Consider the following 17,329-nt stretch of genomic DNA (forward strand, 5'->3'; position numbering starts at 1 on the left):
TGCAGCCGAGTAAGTCTTATATGTGAGTTGACCACATGGAGGAACTGGGAGGAGGTGGAGAACTGGAAACTGCTGAGTTTGAGTAAAGTTTTCTTCTGTTATGAGAATGTTAAATCCATAATCAAAATGCATGCTAAGGTAACATATAAATATAAGAACTCACTATAACCAGCAACTCTAGAATTAATTAAATTATCGTATATGGAGATGATGGGTAGTAGATTGATTATTCCCCTGTAGATAACTGTTTGTCCTTGCTTTTTCTGTTAAGTGTTCACCACTTGTATCATTGGCTGACAATACCTGGTTTGTCATAGTTTCACATTACCTTAAATAGATGCCCAGACTGGGTGCGGTGGCTCACGCCTGTAATACCACCACTTTGGGAGGCTAAGACTGGCATATCACCTGAGGTCAGGAGTTTGAGACCAGCCTGACCAATATGGTGAAACTCCATCTCTATTAAAATTCAAAATTAGCCAAGCATAGTGGTGCATGGCTGTAATCCCCGCTACTCAGGAGGCTGAGGCAGGAGAATCACTTGAACGTGGGAGGTGGAGGTTGCAGCGAGCCGAGATTGCACCATTGCTCTCTAGCCAGGGCAACAAGAGCAAAATTCCATCTCAAAAAAAAAAAAAACATAGATGCCCTGGTTTCACAATTTGCTGTTTTCCATTGGTCTATCTTTCCATCTCTCTGTTAATACCATTTTCTCTTAATTAGTATAGAGTACAAAGCTGCAGTGTGTAGTAGGGATAGTGCCTCTCTATCTTAGTCATCTTGGTCTGCTATATCAAATTACCATAGACTGGGTAGCTTAAAGAATAAACATTTATTTCTGGCAGTTCTTGAGGTCATGAAGTCCATCTTCAAAGAGCTGGCAGATCTAGTTTCTGGCAAGGGCCCGCTTCCTAGTTTGCAGATGGTCGTCTTCTTGTGGTTTCCTCACATGACAGAGAAGAGAGGAAGCCGGCTCTCCTGTGTCTTCTTATAAGGGCACTAATCTCATTCAGAAAGGATTTACTCCTATGCTCTCATCTAATCCTAATTACTTCCTAGAGATGTCAACTTCTAATACTATGTTGGGGGTAGGTTATTAATGTATGATTTTTTTTGGATTGATGCAAATATTCATGCCATAACGCCCCCAACCGTATTCTATAGAGGATCTTGTCTATTTTTAGTCATTGTCTTCTATTTCAGTTTTTAGAAGTACCTTTTTCTTAATTTTAGTGAAGGAAACGAACTGCCTTGTAAATTTCATAAACTATAACTATAGGCATATTTCAGAGAGGTTACATCATAGTGACACTTAATCTCCTTTTAAGGACACATGGCATTTTTCCATTTATGGCATTTTATGTTGATGTTTTTCAGTGTAAACTTTTTGCATAATAATCATTTTTTATCCTTCTTGAGACTTTTTTGGACTTCAAGAAAATTAGTTTTAAAATTACTGGCCGGGTGTGGTGGCTCACGCCTGTAATCCCAACACTTTGGGAGGCCAATGCATGCAAATAGCCTGAGTTGAGGAGTTCAAGATCACCCTGACTAACATGGAGAAACCCCATCTCTACTAAAAACACAAAATTAGCCAGGCGTGGTGGCACAGGCCTGTAATCCCAGCTACTCAGGAGGCTGAGGCAGGAGAATCACTTGAATCTGGGAGGCGGAGGTTGCAGTGAGCCAAGATCCCAAGATCGTGCCATTGCACTCCAGCCCAGGTAACAAGAGTGAAACTTTGTCTCAAAAAAATGAAATAAGTCCAGCCTGGGCAACATGGCAAACCTTGTCTATACAAAAACTTACCTGGTCATGGTGATGTGTGCCTGTAGACCCAGCTACTCAGGAGACTGAGGTGGAAGGATCTGTTGAGCCTAGGAGTTCGAGGCTGCAGTGAGCTATGATTGCACCACTACACTCCAGCCTGGGTAACAGAACGAGACCCTGTTTCAAGAAAAAAGAAAACAAACAAAAAAATTAGTTTCAATATGCTATGCTGTTGTTGCTGATAATTAAAATTCATTGAGATTTATTTCTGTATAGAGTGTGCATTCTAGAAACTAAAAGTATTACATATGCACGAAATGCATAAAAGAATTGCACAATGAATCCAAATATTGATGGAGCCAGTACTGTGAATGATAATTGCCTTACTTTTCTTTATACTTCCCCAACCTGGGTACCCATCCACATCAGTATATTTTATTTTTGCACATTTTTTATGCAAATGATAACCAATATGTGATTTTTTTTTTTCTTGAGATGGAGTCTTGCTCTGTCACCCAGGCTGGAGTGCAGTGGCGTGATCTTGGCTCACTACAAGCTCCGCCTCCCGGGTTCACGCCATTCTCCTGCCTCAGCCTCCCAAGTAGCTGGGACTGCAGGTGCCCACCACCACGCCTGGCTAATTTTTTGTATTTTTAGTAGAGACGAGGTTTCACCGTGTTAGCCAGGATGGTCTCAATATCCTGACCTCGTGATCCGCCCGCCTTGACCTCCCAAAGTGCTGGGATTACAGGCGTGAGCCACCGCGCCTGGCCGATATGTGATATTTTATATTGGATTTTATTTAAACTCAGTTATGAACCTTACATGGAATAATAGTTAATTCACTTTCTTATTTAGTTGATTTTATTATTTAGAATAGTGGTTGTTTACCCAAAACATTGAGCAGATAATCCACAGAGTTCCCACATTTTTCTTCCAAGCTCATAGTTCCCCCTATTTTAAACATCTTGACTGGCCAGGTGCTGTGCCTCATACCTGTAATTCACTTAGAGAGGCTGAAACAGGAGGATAGCTTGGACTCAGGAGTTGGAGGCCAGCCTAGGCAACATAGCAAGACCCTGTTCAAAAAAAATGTTTTAAACCAAAGAAATCATATTGACTGTGTGTACTGTATCCTATAATTGATGCAAGAATATATTATGTGTGAACACGATGAAAATTGAAGAAGCCAATATTATTATTACCTAAAGTCCATCTTTTACATTAAACTTCACTCTTTTTGTTCTGTGGTTTAAGACAACTACATGTGTCATGTATCCACCATCACAGTCTTATACAGAAGCATTTCACAGGCCTCAAAATCCCCTGTGCTCTTCCTAATCATAGCTCTCCCCTCTCTCTTCTGCCACCCCTATTTATCCCTGGAAACAAATGATAATGTTCCTGCCTCGGTTTTGCATTTTCCAGAATGTCACATATTTGGAATGATGCCATAAGTGGCCATTTCAGACTTGCTTCCTTGATGTAAAAATATGCATTGAAGGTCTCTCAATACCTTTGTTGCTTGACAACTCATGTATTTTTTATTTTTATTTATTTATCTTAAAAAAAATTTTGTTTTTGAATGGCGTGAACCCAGGAGGCGGAGCTTGCAGTGAGCCGAGATTGTGCCACTGCACTCTAGCCTGGGCAACAGAGCAAGACTCCATCTCAAAAAAAAAAAAAAATTTTGTTTTTGTTTTGTTAGAGACAGGGTCTCGCAGGGTCTCCGAGGCGGGCGGATCACGAGGTCAGGAGATCGAGACCACGGTGAAACCCCGTCTCTACTAAAAATACAAAAAAAAATTAGCCGGGCGTGGTGGCAGGCGCCTGTAGTCCCAGCTACTCGGAGAGGCTGAGGCAGGAGAACGGTGTGAACCTGGGAGGCGGAGCTTGCAGTGAGCCGAGATCGCGCCACTGCACTCCAGCCCGGGTGACAGAGCGAGACTGCGTCTCAAAAAAAAAAAAAAAAAAAAAAAGAGAGACAGGGTCTCATACACTCCAGCTCAGGTGATCCTCCCACCTCAGCTTCCCAAAGTGCTGGGATTCCACTTGTGAGCCATCATGTCCGGCCACTCATTTTCTTTCATCACTGAGTAACATTACATTGGATGGGTGTTACCATAGTTTGTTTCTTTATTCACCTATTGAAAGGCTCATCTTGAGCCTGTTGTGATGCCTCATCCCTGAATTCCCAGCTACATGGGAGATGGAGGTGAGAAGATTGCTTGAGGCCGGGAGTTAGAGAACAGCCTGGTAGATATAGTGTGAGACCTCGTCTATTTTTTTTTTTTAAAAAGACTCACCTTGTTTGAGTCTAGTTTTGGGCAGTTATGAGTAAGGCTGCTAAAAACGTTTGTGGGAGGACTTTTGTGTGGACATCAGTTTTCAGTTCATTTGGGTCAATATTGTAGGAATGAGACTACTGAATCAGTAAGACCATGCTATTTTCTTCAGACCTCCGCAGACTGTCTTCCAAATTGGCTGTAGAATTTTCCATTCACATTGATAGTGAATGAGTGTTCACTGTCATTGGCATTAGGAAGTGTCAGTGTTTTGGATTTTAGCTACTCCACCAGGTATCTGCTGCTGACTCATTGTTTTCTTTTTTTTCCTTTTTTCTTTTTTTTTTTTTTTTTTGGAGACGCAGTTTCGCTCTTGTTTCCCAGGCTGGAGTGCAATGGCACAATCTCAGTTCACTGCAGCCTCTGCCTCCTGAGTTCAGACGATTCTCCTGACTCAGCCTCCGGAGTATCTGGGATTACAGACGTGCGCTGCCTCGCCTGGCCAATTTTTGTTTTATTAGTAGAGATGAGGTTTTACCATGTTGGCCAGGCAGGTCTCAAACTCCTGACCACCTCAGGTCATCCACCCACCTCAGCCTCCCAGTGTGCCGGATTAAGGCATGAGACACTGTGCCCGGCCTGTTTTCATTTTGCTCTTTAATGACACGTAATATAGATCATGCTGTCATGTTTGTTTGCCATAATTACAGTCTTTATGGGGAGGTATACTTGGAAAGATCTTGCTTTTTTTTTTGTTTTGAGACTGTGTCTGGCTCTGTCGCCCAGTCTGGAGTGCAGTGGTGTAATCTCAGCTCACTGCAACATCTGCCTCCCAGGTTCAAGTGATTCTTCTGCCTCAGCCTCCAGAGTAGGTGGGATTATAGGCTTACGCCACCAGGCCCAGCTAATTTTTGTATTTTTACTTGAGACTGGGTTTCACCATGTTAGGCTGGTCTCGAACTCCTGACCTCGATGATCCACCCGCCTCAGCCTCTCAAAGTGCTGGGATTACAGGCATGAGCCACCGTTCCTGGCTTTTTGCTTCTTTTTTGATTAGTGGGTTTTTTTCTTATAGAATTTTAGGAGTTCTTCATACCTTTTGGACACCAGTCCTTCACCAGATAGGTGTTCTGCCAATATTTTGTCCCAGTCTGTCACCTATCTTTTTATTCTGTTAACAAAGTCATTTCCAAAACAGAACATTTTACTTTGTTTTGTCTTTTAATTATACTTTAAGTTCTAGGGTACATGTGCACAACGTGCAGGTTTGATACATAGGTATAACATGTGCCATGTTGGTTTGTTGCACCCATCAACTCGTCATTTACATTAGGTATTTCTCCTAATGCTATCCTTCCCCCAGCCCTCCACCCCCTGACAGGCACCGGTGTATAATGTTCCCTGCCCTGTGTCCAAGTGGTCTCATTGTTCAGTTCCCACCTATGAGTGAGAATATGCGGTGTTTGGTTTTCTGTTCTTGTGATAGTTTGCTGAGAATGATGGTTTCCAGCTTCATCCATGTCCCTGCAAAGGACATGAACTCATCCTTTTGTATGGCTGCATAGTATTCCATGATGTATGTGTGCTACATTTTCTTAGTCCAGTCTATCATTGATGGACATTTGGGTTGGTTCCAAGTCTTTACTATTGTGAATAGTGCCGCAATAAACATACGTGTGCATGTGTCTTTATAGCAGCATGATTTATAATCCTTTGGGTATATACCCAGTAATGGGATGGCTGGGTCAAATGGTATTTCTAGTTCTAGATCCTTGAGGAATCACCACACTGTCTTCCCCAATGGTCGAACTAATTCACACTCCTACCAACAGTGTAAAAGTGTTCCTGTTTCTCCACATCCTCTCCAGTATCTGTTGTTTCCTGACTTTTTAATGATTGCCATTCTAACTGGCGTGAGATGGTATCTCATTGTGGTTTTGATTTGCATTTCTCTGATGACCAGTGATGATGAGCATTTTTTCATGTGTCTGTTGGCGGCATAGATGTCTTCTTTTGAGAAATGTCTGTTCATGTCCTTTGCCCACTTTTTGATGGGGTTTTTTGTTTTTTTCTTGTAAATTTGTTTGAGTTCTTTGTAGATTCTGGATATTAGCCGTTTGTCAGATGGGTAGACTGCAAAAATTTTCTCTCATTCTGTAGGTTGCCTGTTCACTCTGATGGTAGTTTCTTTTGCTGTGCAGAAGCTCTTTAGTTTAATTAGATCCCCTTTGTCAATTTTGGCTTTCGTTGCCATTGCTTTTGGTGTTTTAGTCATGAAGTCCTTTCCCATGCCTATGTCCTGAATGGTATTGCCTAGGTTTTCTTCTGGGGTTTTTATGGTTTTAGGTCTAACATTTACGTCTTTAATCCATCTTGAATTAATTTTTGTATAAGGTGTAAGGAAGGGAACCAGTTTCAGCTTTCTATGTATGGCTAGCCAGCTTTCCCAGCACCATTTATTAAATAGGGAATCCTTTCCTCATTTCTTGTTTTTGTCAGATTTGTCAAAGATCAGATGGTTGTATATGTGTGGTGTTATTTCTGAGGCCTCTGTTATGTTCCATTGGTCTATATATCTGTTTTGGTACCAGTACTGACAGTTTTACTTTGAAGTCTAATTTCTCGATTTTCTCATTCACAGATCATGCTTTTTGTGTTGTGTGTGAAACCTTATTGCCAAATCCAAGGTTGTCTTGGTTTTCACAACTGTTATGTTCTAGAAGTTGTGTTTTGCATTTTCCATTTAAGTAAATGATTAATTAGGAGGTAGTTTTGTAAACGATGAAGTTCTGTGTCTAATTCATTTCTTTGCATTTGCTAATCCAGGTGTTTCAGTACCATTTGTTGTGTGCCACCATGTCTAATTATTTGTTTTATTATAGAGACAGGGTTTCCCTATGTTGCCCCTGCTGGTCTCGAACTGCTGGGCTCAAATGACCTGTCTGCCTTGGCCTCTGGTTTTGAATTTTTAATACATGTCTTTATAGTAGATTTTTCTTTTCTTTTTTTTTTTTTTTTTTTTGTTTTTGAGACAGAGTCTCGCTGTGTCACCCAGGCTGGAGTGCAATGGTGCCATCTCGGCTCACTGCAACCTCTGCCTCCTGGATTCATGCCACTCTCCTGCCTCAGCCTCCCATGTAGCTGAGACTACAGGTGCCTACCACCATGCTCGGCTAATTTTTTGTATTTTTAGTAGAGACAGGGTTTCATTGTGTTAGCCAGGATAGTCTCTATCTCCTGACCTCATGATCCGCCTACCTCAGCCTCCCAAAGTGTTGGGATCACAGGCGTGAGCCACTGCGCCTGGCCTATAGTAGATTTTTCTATGTTCCTTGTGCCTCTCTTGTCATCTTATGGAATCTTCTCTTGTATAGTTTAATGAGTGTTTTTAATCATGAGGAGATATTAACCCATTTATGCAGGAGGTTGCAATTTTTCGAACTGCAGATGTGTGAAAAATCAGACTTTGGCGGTAACCTTGAACGGTGGGATATAAATAACTCCCACATGCTTAGCGTTCCAAAAATGGGACACTACACATAAATGGGCTAAGGCTTGTCAGATGCCTTTTCTGCCTCTATTTATTCATTCTTGTGGTTTTTTGTTTGTTTGTTCAGAGATGGAGTCTCACTCTGTCATCCAGGCTGGAGTGCAGTGGCGTGATCTCGGCCCACTGCAACCTCCATCTCCCAGGTTCAAATGATTCTCCCGCCTCAGATTCCCAAGTTAACAAGGACTACAGGTACACACCACCACGCCTGGCTGATTTTTTTTTTTATTATTATATTTTAAGTTCTAGGGTACAAAATGGGCAGGTTTGTTACACATGTATACATGTGACACGTTGGTGTGCTGCACCCATTAACTCGTCATTTACATTAGGTATATCTCTTTATGCTATCCGTCTCCCTTCCCCCCACCCCATGACAGGCCCCAGTGTGTGATGTTCTCCTCCCTGTGTCCAAGTGTTCTCATTGTTCAGTTCCCACCTATGAGTGAGAACATGAGGTATTTGGTTTTCTGTCCTTGTGATGGTTTGCTCAGAATGATGGTTTCCAGCTTCATCCATGTCCCTACAAAGGACATGAACTTATGTCTGGCTGCATAGTATTCCATGATGTATGTGTGCCACATTTTCTTAATCCAGTCTGTCATTGATGGACATTTGGGTTGGTTCCAAGTCTTTGCTATTGTGAATAGTGCCGCAATAAACATACGTGTGCATGTGTCTTTATAGCAGCATGATTTATAATCCTTTGGGTATATACCCAGTAATGGGATGGCTGGGTCAAATGGTATTTCTAGTTCTAGATCCTTGAGGAATCACCACACTGTCTTCCACAATGGTCAAACTAGTTTACAGTCCCACCAACAGTGTGAAAGTGTTCCTATTTCTCCACATCCTCTCCAGCACCTGTTGTTTCCTAACTTTTTAATGATCGCCATTCTAACTGGTGTGAGATGGTATCTCATTGTGGTTTTGATTTGCATTTCTCTGATGACCAGTGATGATGAGCATTTTTTCATGTGTCCGTTGGCTGCATAAATGTCTTCTTTTGAGAAGTGTCCGTTCATATACTTTGCCCACTTTTTGATGGTGTTGTTTGAATTTTTCTTGTAAATTTGTTTGAGTTCTTTGTAGATTCTGGATATTAGCCCTTTGTCAGATGGGTAGATTGCAAAAATTTTCTCTCATTCTGTAGGTTGCCTGTTCACTCTGATGGTAGTTTTCTTTTGCTGTGCAGAAGCTCTTTAGTTTAATTAGATCCCATTTGTCAATTTTGGCTTTCATTGCCATTGCTTTTGGTGTTTTAGTCATGAAGTCCTTTCCCATGCCTATGTCCTGAATGGTATTGCCTAGGTTTTATTCTGGGGTTTTTATGGTTTTAGGTCTAACATTTAAGTCTTTAATCCATCTTGAATTAATTTTTGTATAAGGTGTAAGGGATCCAGTTTCAGCTTTCTACATATGGCTAGCCAGTTTTTCTAGCACCATTTATTAAACAGGGAATCCTTTCCTCATTTCTTGTTTCTGTCAGATTTGTCAAAGATTAGATGGTTGTAGATGTGTGGTATTATTTCTGAGGGCTCTTTTCTGTTCCACTGGTCTACATATCTGTTTTGGTACCAGTACCATGCTGTTGCGGCTGGCTAATTTTTATATTTTTAGTAGAGATGGAGTTCCACCATGTTGGCCAGGCAGGTCTCAAACTGCTGACCTCCATAATTGCACCTGCCTTGGCCTCCCAAAGTACTGGAATTACAGGCATGAGTCACCATGCCTGGCTGCTACCATGATTTATTATCATTGCTTATTGTAAAACAAAGCTTAAAACTTATCAGCTTAAGGAATTTTACACGTACACTTGAGATAGTTTGACAAATCTACGTAAGTTCTGTAAGATGAATTTTATTGTATTTTGCTTATCTCAATTATCCTGAGGTTTCATGCATGTTGTAGTATGCAACAAGATGTTCTTTTCTTTTTTTTTTTTTTTTCTTTTTGAGACAGCAGCAGGCTGGAGTTCAATGGCACAATCTTGGCTCACCACAACCTCTGTTGTTTAATCTTATTTCAAAGACTGTGATCAGTCTTTGATCACAGGAGGCTCAGATGGGTTATAGTATACATCAAGTCGGGCATTTCCTGGGTTACACACTTTGTACTGAGTGGTGTTATATAGGCAAGTTCCTTTTAAAGTTCCTAGACATTCATAATAACTAGAAAACAGAAAGGTTGTTTTAACTTGTTGCCCTACCTCAGTAACCTGATGAATACACTGGGAACAATCTTCCATGCAGGGAAAATCAGTTGAAGTCCTTATTGTACAAGTCCAAATTTTAAGGAGAATGAGTCCCATGATGAGTTTCCTCATGCTTTCACCACACATAGACCAGTCAGCTTCCAGATGTGACAGGAGCAGGGCTTGTCATCTTTTTCAGAGTCACTTTGCAGGGGTTTTCCAGGCTTGGTCTTGCCTCCCAGGAGCTGCAGGTTTTACACGACTGTGGTGGATCCAGGCTGGGATTCCCTCTACCTTTATGGTGGTGTGAGTGGTCTAGGGTCCCTTCCACCATGGGCATGAGGGGGCTACGTTCCAGTCCTTGATCCACACTCGATTACCTGGGGAGAAAGGGTGAACTGGGGAGAATAAGCTAATGGGGCATTTCTCATTTACCCAGGCTGAGATTGTTTGTGTAATTTTTCCTAAGGCCTGTAGCTGTTGCTGTAACTTAATTTCACCTAATTCTCAGGGAGTGCCTGGAAGTCCCCATAGTATGGAAGGAGGTCTATGATATAATATTTCATAAGGAGAATATCCTGTTTTTCTAGAAGGGGTAAATTTAATCTTAAATAATACCATAGGGAGAGCTTGTACCCACTTTAATCCTGTTTCTTGACACACTTTCTCTAAACTATTTTTGATAGTCTGATTCATTCGCTCCACCTTTCCGGAACTCTGAGGTTGGTCAGGTAGCATGCAGTATCCATGTGATCCCCAATACCTTTGCTGTCTTCTGTACCAAGTCAGCCACAAATGCCAGCCCATTATCTGAGCCAATGTGTAAGGGCATTTCAAACCTAGGAATAAGATCTTGAAGAAGCACACAGGTTACTTCACCAGCTTTCTCGGTTTGCGGTGGGTAAGCCTCCACCCACCCAGAGTATGAACACACAAGAACTAGTAAATACTTGTTATCTTCACATTTTGGCACTTCTGTGAAGTCTACCTGCAGATCTTCAAAGGGGGCTGCTCCATAAGCTTGTATGCCGGGCGGAATGGTTGGACCCTGCTTTGTATTGTGTTGTTGGCAGTTAATACATCGATGTGCCACTGTTTTGGCAAGGGCTGATAAATGTGAGATGTAGAAGTACCGGCCTAACAACTTTTCAAGTGACTCCTGGCCTAGATGGGTGGTTTTATGCACAGCCAGTATGACTGCGGCTCCCAGCAGCTGTGGCACAGCTACTGTCCCATCCAGTAACCAGATCCATCCCATCCTTCTTCCATCACCTGTCCTCCCTCTGCCTGGAGAAAGTCCTTTTCTTCTTTAGAGTAAGTAGGTACAAGGTAGGCCACAGGCCTTGGCCAGGCCCCCACAGTCTGGGTTAGAACTCCAACTGCCATTTTTTTGTTTTTCTGACACAGTGTAAAAGGCTTTGTCAGATCAGGTAGCCCCAGGGCTGGGACTGACATAAGTTTTTCCTTTAACTCATGAAAGGCTCACTGTTGTTGGGATTCCCATTCAAAAGGTTCCCAGCACCCCCCTTTGTGACCCCATATAGAGGTTTGGCCAGTACTGCAAAGTTTGGGATCCACAGTCTGCAGAACCCTACTGCTCCTAAGAATTCTCTCACCTGCCTTCTGGTTTTAGGTTGCAGTAGACTGCAGATGACCTGCTTTCTTTCTGAGCTTGATTGACCAAGCGCAAGTCCTATACTGGCCTGTAGTTCTTGGTCCCCAGCTTGGGAACAGGCAGGAGGGGAGTGTTCCATGGAGACTGACAAGGGACTATAATTCCAAAGGCTCTCAGGTGCTTGAGGTGGACCTGGATACCTTCAAGAGCTTCTCTGCAGGACTGGGTACTGTTTTTGCCTGACTGGCTGGGCCCCAGGCTTAACTTCTATAGGTACAGGGGTTTGGTTGACTGCCAGCGCTGGAGGGGTGTCTTCCGTCCACACCTTTGATCACTGCTTAGCCAGAGCTGGTCTTATCTCTTGGCCTGGCTCGGTTAAGAAAAGTCTTTATTCCTCCTCCTGGGGGACCATAAGGGCCATGATGACTCCCTTTCCGGGTAACTTTAGCTGTAAAAGAGCTGTGCTTTGTAAAAGAGATGGTGGCTCTCAGCTTGCTAAGCAAGTCCCTTCCCAGAAAGGGCAAGGAGCAGTCGGGCATGTACAAGAACTGGTGAATTACTTCATGTCCCCTACAGTACAAGTCCAGGGCAAGCAGAAAGCTTGTTTTGCCGAGACTCCTGTGGCTTCGATTATATCAATAGTCTTTTTGGATAAGGGGGCGACCGGGGTGGTTACTACTGAATGTTCAGCACCAGTATCGACGAGAAACTCAATGTCCTTGTCCCTGACTGTCATCCTGACCATGGGCTCGTTAGGGTCACCTGAGCCTGGTCCCCCTTAGTCCAGTAACCCTTCTGCCAGATTAAACAAGGCCCTTTCGTCCTTGCCTGAGACCTCTGGCTTAGAGCCATTTTGTTTCTTCTTTAACTGGGGGCACTTGTCTTTCCAGTCATAGGTCGTAAATGAGCCGCCAAAGGAGGGGTTTCTCCTGCAGCTTCACATTCTCTCTTCTCTGCTGTGGGTGGTCTATGGGTGTATCTGCCCGGTGGAGGCACAGGTGCTGTGGGCTCAGGAGTGGGGAGTCTCTCTTCTGGGTAAGAGCCGGGAGCATTGCTGTGCCATTTCCTGCCATGGGTCCTCTGACATTGGGTCAGATAGAATTTTAGCAGCTGACCTCCCTTGGAGGGTGGGGAGAGATCCCTCATTGGCTATCTGTCCCTTTGCCAACAACACTGCTGCTGCCTGTCCTCTCAACCACTGTGGGGGGTCTAAAACCAGCTGTAACCAAGTGTCTATGTACAGGAACTTGTCTGGATGCCCTGGCTTACAGGTAATCTTGTGCCATACCTTTGAAATAAGGGACCTATCCAGGCTTCCTTCTGATGGCCAACCCACCTCTAATGCTGGCCAGTCTGTCTCACACAAAGTTCTAAGTTTTCCTGGCGTTATAGTAACTCCATAGTCTCCCTTAAATCCCTTTTTGAAATTTTTTTAACATAGTTCCTAGTGGGGTGGGCTTACTTTGTTTCTGACCCATGTTTCTTTCAAGACAAGACAACACTCACACTACAAGAGGGAAAGGGTAAAGGTCACTCATGTGTGGTGGTACATGCCTGTAATCCCAGCTACTCAGGAGGCTGAGGCAGGAGAATCGCTTGAACCCCGATGGTGAGCCAATATCACGCCATTGTACTCCAGCCTGGGCAACAAGAGCAAAACTCTGTCTCAAAAAAAAAAAAAAAAAAAAAAAAATTGCTTTATGGAAGAAAGTAAGTATAGACAGAGAGAAAGGGATCTGATGACCAAAGCAGGGAATAAATGTTTGGAGTCCACGGCATCCTGAGAACATCTTGGGAATAGAGTCTAGGCCCCCAGTGCTGTCACTCTCACCCATCCTCCTCTACACATGTGAGATGTTTCAGGACCCAGTGGCCTTTGAAGATGTGGCTGTGAACTTCACCCAGGAAGAGTGGACATTGCTGGATATTTCCCAGAAGAATCTCTTCAGGGAAGTGATGCTGGAAACTTTCAGGAACCTGACCTCTATAGGTAAGGATGACAATATTCCTTCCCTCAGTGTGTTAGCAAACCAGTGTTTCTAGCTCATGAAAGCTGTTGAGTGATTTTGAACATAGATAGGAAATACTTTGCTGAATAAATGAGGCATGGCTGCAGTAAATCATGGGCATAGAATCTAATAACTTTTTCACAATTTTATACTGCTTCAGGACTATTTTTCTGTGTCTGTATTTTAGGAAAAAAATGGAAAGACCAGAACATTGACTATGAGTACCAAAACCCCAGAAGAAGCTTCAGGTAATTTGCACTTACAAGAGAAAGCAGTGTCTCTCTGCACAATCTTAGAATATGAGAATATGTTGAAGTGAAGTAAAACAAAGAACTGAATGCAGCATCAAATTCATTTCTTCTTAGAATATTTTCTCAAAAAACATATATTTAAATGTGACTGAGGCTGAGGGCCCACTCCTGTAATCCCAATCCTTTGAGAAGTGGAGATAGGATAGCTTGAGGCCAGCAGTTCAAGAACAACCTGTGCAACATAATGAGACCACAAATCAACAACAGCAAAAAATTAGCTGGGCATTGTGGTATGCATCGGTAGTCCCAGCTACTCAGGAGGCGAAGGCAGGAGGATCACTAGAGACTTCAGGAGTTAAAGGCTGCAGTAAGCAATGATATCACTGCACTCCAGCATGGGCAACAGGGCAAGAACCGGACTCAAAAGAAAAATGACATATAGTTTTTAGTAATTGTGAAATAGTTTACATGAGAATAGTATTAAGAAGCCCCTTATGAGTATTTTTTTAAACAATAGGTATGGCTGGGTCATCTTGTAGAACATGTCCAGTCACCTTCAAACGATTCGGACAGGGCAGAAAGCCTACACTTTGATGGAGAGTGTTAAAAATGCAAGTGTGATACTTGCTGATGAATATAAAATTACTTATAAACAAACCCTTCATAATGTGCTTCTCATGTTTTACAGGAGTCTCATAGAAGAGAAAGTCAACGAAATTAAAGACAACAGTCATTGTGGAGAAACTTTTACCCAGGTTCCAGATGACAGGCTGAACTTCCAGGAGAAGAAAGCTTCTCCTGAAGTAAAATCATGTGACAGCTTTGTGTGTGCAGAAGTTGGCATAGGTAACTCATCTTTTAATATCAACACAAGAGGTGACAGTGGACACAAGGCATGTGAATATCAGGAATATGGACCAAAGCCACATAAGTGTCAACAACCTAAAAATAAGAAAACCTTCAGGTATCGCCCCTCCGTTAGAAGACAAGAAAGGGATCACACTGGAGAGAAACCCTATGCTTGTAAAGTCTGTGGAAAAACCTTTATTTTCCATTCAAGCATTCGAAGACACATGGTAATGCACAGTGGGGATGGAACTTACAAATGTAAATTTTGTGGGAAAGGCTTCCATTCTTTCAGTTTGTATCTTATCCATGAAAGAACTCACACTGGAGAGAAACCATATGAATGTAAACAATGTGGTAAATCCTTTAGTTATTCTGCTACCCTTCAAATACATGAAAGAACTCACACTGGGGAGAAGCCTTATGAATGTAGCAAATGTGATAAAGCATTTCATAGTTCCAGTTCCTATCATAGACATGAAAGGAGTCACATGGGAGAGAAGCCTTATCAATGCAAAGAATGTGGAAAAGCATTTGCATATACCAGTTCTGTTCGTAGACATGAAAGGACACACTCTGGGAAAAAACCCTATGAATGTAAGCAATATGGGGAAGCCTTATCCTATCTTATAAGTTTTCAAACACACATAAGAATGAACTCTGGAGAAAGACCTTATAAATGTAAGATATGTGAGAAAGGCTTTTATTCTGCCAAATCATTTCAAACACATGAAAAAACTCACACTGGAGAGAAACGCTATAAATGCAAGCAGTGTGGTAAAGCCTTCAATCTTTCCAGTTCCTTTAGATATCATGAAAGGATTCACACTGGAGAGAAACCCTATGAGTGTAAGCAGTGTGGGAAAGCCTTCAGATCTGCCTCACAGCTTCGAGTGCACGGTGGGACTCACACTGGAGAGAAACCCTATGAATGTAAGGAATGTGGGAAAGCCTTCAGATCTACCTCACACCTTCGAGTGCATGGTAGGACTCATACTGGAGAGAAACCCTATGAATGTAAGGAATGTGGGAAAGCCTTCAGATATGTGAAGCACCTTCAAATTCATGAAAGGACAGAAAAACACATAAGAATGCCCTCTGGAGAAAGACCTTATAAATGTACGATATGTGGGAAAGGCTTTTATTCTGCCAAGTCATTTCAAACACATGAAAAAACTCACACTGGAGAGAAACCCTATGAATGCAACCAATGTGGTAAAGCCTTCAGATGTTGCAATTCCCTTCGATATCATGAAAGGACTCACACTGGAGAGAAACCCTATAAATGTAAGCAATGTGGGAAAGCCTTCAGATCTGCCTCACACCTTCGAATGCATGAAAGGACTCACACTGGAGAGAAACCCTATGAGTGTAAGCAATGTGGGAAAGCCTTCAGTTGTGCCTCGAACCTTCGAAAGCATGGTAGGACTCACACTGGAGAGAAACCCTATGAGTGTAAGCAATGTGGGAAAGCCTTCAGATCTGCCTCAAACCTTCAGATGCATGAAAGGACTCACACTGGAGAGAAACCCTATGAATGTAAGGAATGTGAAAAAGCGTTCTGTAAATTCTCTTCTTTTCAAATACATGAAAGGAAGCACAGAGGAGAGAAGCCCTATGAATGTAAGTATTGTGGGAATGGATTCACATCTGCCAAGATTCTTCAAGTACATGCAAGAACACACATTGGAGAGAAACACTATGAATGTAAGGAATGTGGAAAAGCATTCAATTATTTTTCTTCCTTGCATATACACACAAGGACTCATATGGGAGAGAAGCCATATGAATGTAAGGATTGTGGGAAAGCATTCAGCTAGCCTGGTTCCTTTTATGGACATGAATAGACTCACACTGGAAGGAAACGCTATGAATGCAAGCAGTGTGGCAAAGCTTTCACATTTTCCAGTTCTTTTCGATATCATGAAAGGACTCACACTGGGGAGAAACCCTATCAATGTAAGCAGTGTGGGAAAGCCTTCATTTCTTTTACTTCTTTTCAACGTCATGAAAGGACTCATATGGGAGAGAAACCCTATGAGTGTATTCTAGTTCCCTTCGATATCATGAAAGGACTTACACTGGAGTGAAACCCTATGAATGTAAGCAATGTGGGAAAGCCTTCAGATGTGCCTTGCACCTTCAACGGCATGGAAGGGTTCACACTTGGGAGAAACTCTATGAATGTAAGCAGTATGGGAAAGCCTTCAGATCTGCCAAGATTCTTTGAATACAGATAATGAATATAAACAATTAACTTTATCATAACTGTATACTAACATGTTATTCTTTTTAAATAATTAAGAAGCTGTAATGAAATATCCCATTGGTTTTATGTATTAGATCAAGCTTATAATGTTACATTATTATTATTTGGACATTGTGAGTCAGTATTACCACGTGGATAAAATGTCAGGCATCTTTTTCCTCATGGAAATTTTACTTTTCACACTGGGCGCAGTGGCTCACGCCTGTAATCCCAGCACTTTGGGAGGCCAAGGCAGGCGGATCACAAAGTGAAGAGATTGATACCATTCTGACCAACATGGTGAAACCCTGTCTCTACTAAAAATACAAAAATTAGCTGGGCATGGTGGCCCACACTGGTAGTCCCAGCTTCTCGGGAGGCTGAGGCAGGAGAATCACTTGAACCTGGGAGGCGGAGGTTGCAGTGAGCAGAGATCACACCACTGCACTCCAGCCTGGCAGCAGAGCAAGACTCCATCTCCAAAAAAAAAAAAAAAAAAAGAAATTTTACTTTTCATGCTTACGTACTTATTTTTTATCTCAACCCTAATTTTGCTGTTTT

At 42.4% G+C, this 17,329-nt stretch overlaps 1 protein-coding gene across 4 annotated transcripts in view; it reads left to right on the forward strand.

Annotated features, from left to right (window-relative positions):
* LOC129460877 (zinc finger protein 700) overlaps positions 1-16,944 on the forward strand; it is a 35,966-nt gene extending 19,022 nt beyond the window's left edge. For 2 of the 4 annotated variants that reach the window (XM_063616099.1, XM_055239366.2), the window contains exons 2-4: positions 13,278-13,404; positions 13,611-13,671; positions 14,363-16,944. In XM_063616099.1, the coding sequence (XP_063472169.1) occupies positions 13,278-13,404; positions 13,611-13,671; positions 14,363-16,340 (2,166 nt within the window). In that variant the 3' untranslated portion in view covers positions 16,341-16,944. Of the gene's footprint in view, positions 1-13,268; positions 13,405-13,610; positions 13,672-14,362 lie in introns of all 4 variants that reach the window. The other 2 variants (XM_055239365.2, XM_055239367.2) reach the window with 2 other exon arrangements.
* Positions 16,945-17,329: the final 385 nt, after the last annotated feature.

Source organism: Symphalangus syndactylus, chromosome 13 (assembly GCF_028878055.3).
Source record: "Symphalangus syndactylus isolate Jambi chromosome 13, NHGRI_mSymSyn1-v2.1_pri, whole genome shotgun sequence".
Taxonomy (NCBI): Eukaryota; Metazoa; Chordata; class Mammalia; order Primates; family Hylobatidae; genus Symphalangus; species Symphalangus syndactylus.